At 45.2% G+C, this 8,693-nt stretch overlaps 1 protein-coding gene across 1 annotated transcript; it reads left to right on the top strand.

The window, feature by feature from the left end:
* Positions 1 to 5,947: 5,947 nt before the first annotated feature.
* Positions 5,948 to 7,836, top strand: LOC125533770 (protein G1-like4). Its single transcript, XM_048697127.2, has 3 exons — positions 5,948 to 6,144; positions 6,248 to 6,334; positions 6,710 to 7,836. The coding sequence occupies exon 3, from the start codon at positions 6,721 to 6,723 to the stop codon at positions 7,324 to 7,326; it is 606 nt and encodes a 201-aa protein (XP_048553084.1). The 5' UTR covers positions 5,948 to 6,144; positions 6,248 to 6,334; positions 6,710 to 6,720; the 3' UTR covers positions 7,327 to 7,836.
* The last annotated feature ends 857 nt before the right edge of the window (positions 7,837 to 8,693 follow it).

The raw sequence follows: 8,693 nt of genomic DNA, 5'->3' as shown, positions 1-8,693 counted from the left end.
TGAGAGCAGCTGAAAAATTACAAGCAAGGAGCAATCGGCACTACTACAATAGAGCAGAGGGGACAATTACACCCGCTAACAAATGAAGCATCTTGATCAAGCCTAAGGGAGACTCCTCGCAGATTGGATTGGCATATGAAGAAACCAACGAGGACAGACCGGGCGATGCAAAGCAAGGAACACGCAGCCGCAGAGAGAGCACATGCCATACTGCAGAGTCGACCGAGCCGCGACGGTGGAGAGACCACAACTCACCACACCCGCTGCTGAAGGGAGACCACTATCTCCCTTCGCCCAAGCGCAGGGCACCGTAACGCCGGTCAGCAGTCCGCGGAGCAACTCTCAGCAAGGAGCCACAGAAGATTGCAGACTCACGCCTTCACCACCAACACCACCGGCGACCCCGAAGCTTGCACACATCCGCCACCGACGCACAACAAGATTTTGGATTTTGAATGGACGAATTTTCTCGTGGGGTGGCGAGATTCTCGGTTACCACGGTTACCGAGAAATACCGAATAAATTTCGGACGAAATTAATTTTCGAATTTTGAATTCAAAATTGTTTAGCTAGATATAGATAGCATTTAAACTGGTATTGCACGGAGAAGAGATAGTATCTTAGTGCAACGTCCGCACGCTATAGGTAAAGAGGTCGCGAGTTCGACATAATTTTTTTGAAAAATTGACAAGAAATATTGTGTACAGAAGGGCAATCGAACCTCCGTCGTCCTGTTGAAGTAAGTACATGGATACCACCGAGCCACATCTATGATTGGTGATATTACTGAGATGCTCCTCTATTTCAGTATATATTGGACGTAAAAATTCAAAAAATTCGATTTTTTTTGCTCGGGATTCATATTTCTCGTGGGGCAGCGAGAAACTCGATATCCGCCCGGTAACCGTTTTTCTCGGGCTGTACCCAAAACCGTGCGCACAACACCACAGAGTAGGCCCACATCCCCACCTGCCCCAAGACGCCGCCTCCAGGAAGGTTTACGACGCCATAGCGCCGTCGGCGTCCGGCTAGGCCCGGCCAAGGTTTTCACCAGGAGAATTGGGGAGGAGGCGGTGGGGGAGGGGGAAGATCGAGCGTCCCCTCAGGAGGGAAGACGGGGCAAAAATGCCACTGTCGACGACGAGGTCGACGCGAGGTTGACCAGGGGTGTCCCCCTTCCCTGACCTCCCACCACCACGCCCGCAAAACCATCCTGCCTCGGCGACCAGGGAGAGGCCAAGAGCAAAGACGGCGAGGGCAGGGGAAGCTGACAGAGAGGCGCCGAGATCCATATCTGGCGCGGCCGCCGGAGCAGACCTCACCATGAGAAGCCTCCGCTGCCCTAGCGCCAACCACACGGCCACCAGGGACGGGCAACACCCGCAGCGCCACCCACCGAAGAGGTCGACGCCGCCATCCCGCTCAGGGCCGCCGCCCCGACTTCCGATACATCCTGCGATGACGCTAGGCAGCAGGGCCTCGCCACCACCTTCACCGGCGGACGCGCAGCAGCACCGGCACGTGCCTCGGGTGGCGGCGGGGAGAGAAGGGACCGGCGGCGGCTAGGGTTGTTCGCTCTCGGGTCGCCCGTGGGGGGTGACACGAGAGCCGCGTGGGTGGCGGCGAGTCACTAGGAGTTTGAATTGCATACACTAATCCCTTTGAATACACACACGCAAACCATACTCCCATGAGCACATTCGAGAGTGTGCATCATTTCTGGTGGGCTGAAGATATCACTATCCTCCTAACTAGTCCTGGCCATCTCCAGTCCGGCCCTCTCGGCCCACCCAGGCCCGGCCGTAAAATCCAGGGCCTAGGCCCGATGGGCTTGCCCATGGGCCGGGCTTGGGCCTAAGTTTTGAGTCCACCAGCAGGGCCTGGACAGGCTTGGGCTTGGCATATTGGCATTTTAAGGAAGATGCCTGACCCACGGCCCTAAGCCCTAAGGGCTTTTCAGGGCTTTTTACCAAATGGACCGAGCTTGGGCTTCAAAAGTAGGCCCGATGGTAGGGCCTGGGAGGGCCCGGGCCTCAGTTTTTTGCCGTGAGTTTTTTTTAGGTCCGGCCCGGCCCAGTCCATGGCCAGGTATACTCCTAACCATTCAATCACAGGTTGATTCGCGCTCACTATGCTCTTAACACTATTCTGGTGTATACCGGAGTGTTTTCTTCCCTTGAAAGAACGAACATGTGAGAAATAATTTAGCCAATGCATGTTTGCATGAAATTTAAACCTAGCACCGATCACGCCACGTACAGTAGAGATGCACAGGCGTTCCGTACTAGCCACTAGCTAGGCCCCAACTTGATCATATATAGATAGTCCATCAGAGCACTGCGGAAGAATGTACGAGAGGAATTAATTCGTACATGATGGAGGCAAGTCCCAAGACGAGTGGACACATCAGTCCCGGCCCGATCGAATCATGTAAGAATAAATTCGAGCTATTTTCCTTTTATTTTCGCTTTGGTTAGACAGTCTCGTGTCGTCGTGATATGCAGAGCTGCTAGCGCCTGCTTGTTTCTGTGGTGCACAGCTCAGCACAGCACCTGCTTATTCATCCGCGGTGCATCTTTTTGCATTTGAACCGTTTCACTAGTACTCCAGAAATATAAGAGTGTTTTTTCATTTCTTTACAGAGGGAGTTTTTTTTTATTTTTAAGAATCACTAGTATTATTGTTTAAATGGATTACAACAACAGAAAAAGAAATGCATCGACGAAAATAGCATTCACATGTCATTGGTATTTTTTTTGAGCAACCGACAGAAGCACTGCCTATTCATATAGAAGTGAAGAGGTGAAAACCAATATGTAGGAAGGAGAGTACGTGTCATGGTATTGGGTGTGCAATCTCAAAGTTGCACTTGAAATCATATTGTCTTTTTTTACGAGGTATAAAAGTAGTTTATTCCATAGGATAAGGTTACAATCGAAAGTCATGAAGTCCTCGATACATGGTGGTCCACAATGCAACCATACAGACGTACACGACACAGTACGGCTATAAAAAGCCAACCGATCTGCTACCCTATTTTGTGAATGACTAATCTTCTGGGGAACAAACTCCTTGCCCACCATGAGAGCCTTAATCTCAGCTGCCAATTGCCCATAGGCTGAACGTAACAGGTTGTAACTTGAAATCATAATTCAGTTGCAGGGCATGGACCTAGACGAAGATAATTTGGCTACACATATTCATCACTTAAATTCTAAGTGTCACAGACTATATGAAACAGGAAATATAACAAACAGAACATTTTTGACCCAGTATACTGTGCCTCGGCGTGGTTACTTGAGCAAAAAGAAGGTGTGGAAATACAGCAAAAGACAGCCGCCTGACAAATTTTAAAATTTCAAATAAAACCTTAAGGATCCGTATTCAGGGAGACATCCGTGAGAAATTCATTTTCTAGCAAGCATGGTGTAATTCAGTGTGCACATGAATGTATCTGCAAGTTGTACTCTGTGTTTCTCTCAAAGGTGAAAACGGTGAAATTATATATAAAATATCAAGTTACAATATTGAGAACTGAATAGTATGCCTCACAATCAACTAAAGCACTGATTAACCAAGCCTAAGTTGTAGCTGCACTATTTGTGTGCTAGCTAACTTCAACAAAATGCCTCGCAAATAATCATTGCAGCAGAGAAAATTATCCGTGTACTCGAAGTGTATCCCTAGTTATGCATTCAATTATATGTAAGGCTTGACATTTAAGCCGCGCTCTCTTTCGAAAATGGAAAGTCCTGGGTAACCTTTTGGTGTAAAGTTTGAAAAGACTTCATCATCTAGTTAGTCAGCTCGATAAGATAGAAATGACAATAATGAAAGTAGTAACGCCTTTGCAGCGACAAATTAAAATATACATTAAAGTCTAAAATTGACAAGTATTCGATTTCATCAGTCACCATCAAAATGAGCACAAATATTCTTGTAGTTATATGTTGATTCACCAAAGCAAAGTAAATAAATGTTAAAACATTTATTACATAAAATATAACCAGGTGGGGCTTACGCAAAAAACAACAAGAACCACCACCTTATAACCAGCAAATGATCCATCTTCAAAAGATATTGGCATGCATATGAGCAACATAGAAAATGTATTAAAATACAATGTATACCCTATGGGACAATTTACCAAGCAAACAAATAAGAAGTAAATATGTCTTTGCACACAATTTGCCTCCCATTTCTAGGAGCCCTGTTGTACTACATGTCAGCTAACATTTTCCGGTCTACGATCTTTCTTTATGAACTAATTAATTGACTACATATGATTGTGCATAGATGCATACATGAATCTAAAATTGCCCTCAGCAAAATGAATCTTTGGTTAAGTGATTTGTCACTATAGCATGCATGGCTAGCTTGAAAATATAAGAGAAACCGTATATGCCACTGCTTTCTATATTCCTTGTTACGGTCTCTTTGATTCAAAGTTTTCTCGTATACGAATTTCAAAATTTGGAATCCTTGAAACAAATATTAGAAATTTTGTAATGAAAAGATTCCTTTTTTTAGGGGATGAAAAAATTCCATAGCACTATTTTCCAGAAGATAAATTTTATTGACTCAAACGCATTTGGAAGAATTCTTTGTTTTTTTCTATTGTGTAACCAAAAAAACTGTGTTACATACTCCTATTCAACAATTGAAGTGGGCGTGATATTACATTCTATGTTTTTTCTTCATATGTTTACATTTTAGAAATCATGTATATCAAAGAAGCCCCTTAATGTTTTAGTCTGATACAAATTACATCTCGATAAAACACTAGCAAAATTGACTGAAAGTTAAGATAATCTGAAAAATAGAAAGAAAACCATGAAAATTTAAAGGTATCATCCAATGTAGAATTGCGCGTGGAGCATGTGATCGATATCTTTTTCGCATGTGACTCCATGTCCTAGTCACCTGTTGCATAGTCTCCATTTTCCATGTAGTTCATCATGAAGAATATTTTTTTTCACCGTATGACAGAATGTCACTCAAATATGAGTATGCAATACATCAAGGCTTAACTATACCAAGGCATATATGTATGTCCTGCATATTGTTTTCACAATGCGAAAGTCTGGCCATATTGCACACTTGCAATTGGAAATTGTCCATCCTAGTCCATCCTACTCCTTCAAACTACCAAAATCAGGTCAAATAAACGCTGATTCTAGTGGACCATGGCGCATGGAATGACATGCCTAGATTATATATATTGGAGAGTGCAACAGGGAATGATAAATCTGTGATTTAGTGGCCATGTTATGGTATTCCAGAAACACCACTTAGTTTTTATTAGCCCGTTTCTGTGAATATCAGGATCAACACTTATCAGAACAATATCGAATAATTTATTTTCTTTGTCAGAATACATACTTCATAGTAATGTAAAGGAGTATTTGATCTCATAAACATGTACTCCCTCTGTTCACAAATGTAAGATGTTTTGGAAATAAACTGCCGAAACGTCTTACTTTGTTACAATACATACTTCATAGTAATGTAAAGTATTTGGTCTCCTAAACATGTACTCCCTCTGTTCAAACTGCCAAATGGTCTTACATTTATGAAACAGAAGGAGTACTGTATTAATTAGTACAACATAATGGTGAAAGTAATGGGTTTAGACTGTTTGAACGTACAATAAAGGAACCTAATTTCTTACTAGATATTTGTTGCCAAGCTGGTATGATTGTGAAACTTTAGACCGGTGACATCAAATGACTACCAGTTAGAAACAAGTCGACACCCCCATTAGGCCGTACACCGACCTATCAATTAGAAAAATATTTACTTTTGTCATGTCACCTTTCATCTCTCACTCGGTGTCCCTGCTTCACCCTTCAGCACCTAAAAGCCCTAGCAGTACTAGCAGTGCATCTCCTCCACTCTCTCACTGGTCACAACTGTGTACCCCATGTCTCAGTCATTTCACATCTCCCCTTTTTAGGCCAAACAATACATCCACCACCGCCGGCATCCCACCCTAAAAATAGAGGCAGCAGCATACAATTCCCCCACGCCATCACAAACAGATGATGAAGCTGCTGCTCTCCCAGCATCTTCCCAACCACCAGATGGACCTATGAGAGCCAGCACAAGCAACTGTTGGCTGTTGCTGGCTACCACCACCACCGAGTAAGAAGCAACAGATATGAGCTTTTCCAGATCGCTCTCTCAAAATAACCTTTCTTTCTTTCTTTCTTGTATGTGTCCTCTGATGTTTTCCATCTTTGTGCAGATTCTCAAGCCAACCTCCATCACCATTTGGCTTTGCCCAGTAATTCCGAGAGCGCCAAACCAAGATCAGCTGCCAACACCACCAAAGGTGATTCCAAAATTTTCCTTTCCTGAAAGATCTCCAGGTTCTTTGTTCGTCCTAAATATTTCTGCATCTACTGCTTATATAGAAAGTTAAAAGCATCAATTGCAGTGGCGAATGGTGAGGAGAGAACCAGCTGCTACCAAACAGATCGCTAGCTCAAGTTTATATATATGTACACATGTAATCATTGACCTCATCATGGTTCTCGAATATGTAGGAGCAGTGCTATTTCTTTTCTAATAGCAAGTTGTAGTTTATTTCATTTGTTTAAGCAAACAAAAGTGTAAGAGAATTCCCTACAGAAGTTAAATAAATAGAAAATAGTTTCAGATCACAGTCACACTTGCTTGAGTATGATTCCTTCCCTTTCCTGCTCAGCTAGCTGATCCATGGACCTGTCGGCGAACCCGGACAGCCCTCTGTCTGGAGGGGGCAACGGCGGCGGTTCCTCGAGCAGCATCACCTCCTCGCTTTCCGTGGTCTCAGGGGGCACTCCGCAGTCGCCGAGCAGGTACGAAGCGCAGAAGCGGCGCGACTGGAACACGTTCGGGCAGTACCTGCGGAACCACCGGCCGCCGCTGAGCCTGGCTCAGTGCAGCGGCGCGCACGTCCTGGAGTTCCTGCGCTACCTTGACCAGTTCGGCAAGACCAAGGTGCACGCCTCGGCCTGCCCCTTCTTCGGCCACCCGAGCCCGCCGGCACCCTGCCCGTGCCCACTCCGCCAGGCCTGGGGCAGCCTGGACGCCCTCGTCGGCCGCCTCCGCGCCGCCTACGAGGAGAACGGCGGCAGCCCCGAGTCCAACCCGTTCGCGGCGCGCGCCGTCCGCCTCTACCTCCGCGAGGTCCGCGAGCACCAGGCCCGCGCACGCGGCGTCAGCTATGAGAAGAAGAAGCGCAAGAAGCCGCAGCAGCTGACCGGCGACAGCAGCGGCAGCAGCTTCCACAGCAACCAGCACCAGCCCCCTCCCGGGGCGCCTCCCGCCGCCGGTTGCTGAGCTGATCGATGACGAGGACCCGCCCCCAGCTGGTGGTCGATCCATCTCCTATTTGGCCGGTATGCCAGATATATTTTATGTGCGCTCGCGTATGCATGCATGCGCGCGCATGCTTATGGCTTTGCACTTCTCATTTGTGCGTATTTGTATCAGCTAGTACTGTCAGTTGTCGTCGTCGAACACTGCTGCATTGCTCGTGTTTCGACCTAGTTGGCTTTCATTAGCTTGGGTTAATTTCTAGTCGAGATTATTACTAGTTTAATTTGCTTCCATGTAGGATCGTGTCAAGTAAAATGATTTGCTGTAGTGTGAAGTGAAGTGAGGGGGACATGCATGCAGGGAGAGATAGGAGATCTCTCTTGCTACAGCTAGCTGCATGTGTGTGTGTGTGTGTGTGTGTGTGTGTGTGTGTGTGTGTGTGGTTCGTGCAAGATTGTAAGTCTGTAGTGCAGTGTCCGTTCTGCGGTCTGCGCATCATGTGTCAACTCGATCTAGCATCGCTTATTGTTTCTTGTTTTGCTTCCTATTCCGTTTCCTTTTTATGGTACCGAAAGGCAGTGATCAGGTACAACTACTGGTACTGGGTTTGATGTGAACGGTGCATGACAAGTTGCATGCAACGATTGAGAGGATGGCACAGTGCCTTTGCCTCGCACCACATGAGGATCGCAAGCATATGCATGCATGTACTATGCAGCCAGTGTTTGATGCTGGATGCATGTGGCTTGTGGTTTTCTCATGGATTTCTGAGTACTTCTGTCCTGTCATGCACGAGGGGTAGCTGTTTATTTCCATGTGTTCTTCTGTATTCCTGGTACTTGAAGCATAGTATATGCATGCATGTGATAGGGGGTTGAATGAGTTGCATATGTTATTCTTGTTGGAGTTATTATCTATGATCTGTGTGCTTGTGGTTTTTGCTGTTATTTAGTCTGACCTCTGAAATCAGTGTGCTACATATGTTTAACATCTCAGTCTATCTTTCTGATGGATTATACGATTGTTAAAAACATGCGACCTGCAGATTCACTTAAAGGCTGCAAGGGTTTCATAATTTGAAAATGGAACACATCAGTATCATTTTTTAAGGCACTTTTCTTTATATGGAATAAATGAACCAACCATTACAAGGTCTTCATACATGTGAATATGGTCCAGATAGGTCAAGAGAATACACTGAAAAATATAGCCATATATTGTCAAAATTAGAGATTTAGAAATGATAATAGTTAATTTTGGCATGTGTATGGTACTGCATTCAAATCGGCATAGGACTGTTTTTTCTGTTTTGCCGGGAGTTAGTGAGGAAAGACAATTTGACTTATGCTCCATTTGGCATTGCCAAAAATTATGAATATCACGTTTAT

This window comes from Triticum urartu, chromosome 2A, assembly GCF_056163025.1.
Source record: "Triticum urartu cultivar PI428250 chromosome 2A, HENAU_Tu73, whole genome shotgun sequence".
Lineage (NCBI taxonomy): Eukaryota > Viridiplantae > Streptophyta > Magnoliopsida > Poales > Poaceae > Triticum > Triticum urartu.
The sequence above is the reverse complement of the archived record's forward strand: the minus strand, read 5'-3'. Positions and strand labels throughout refer to the sequence as shown.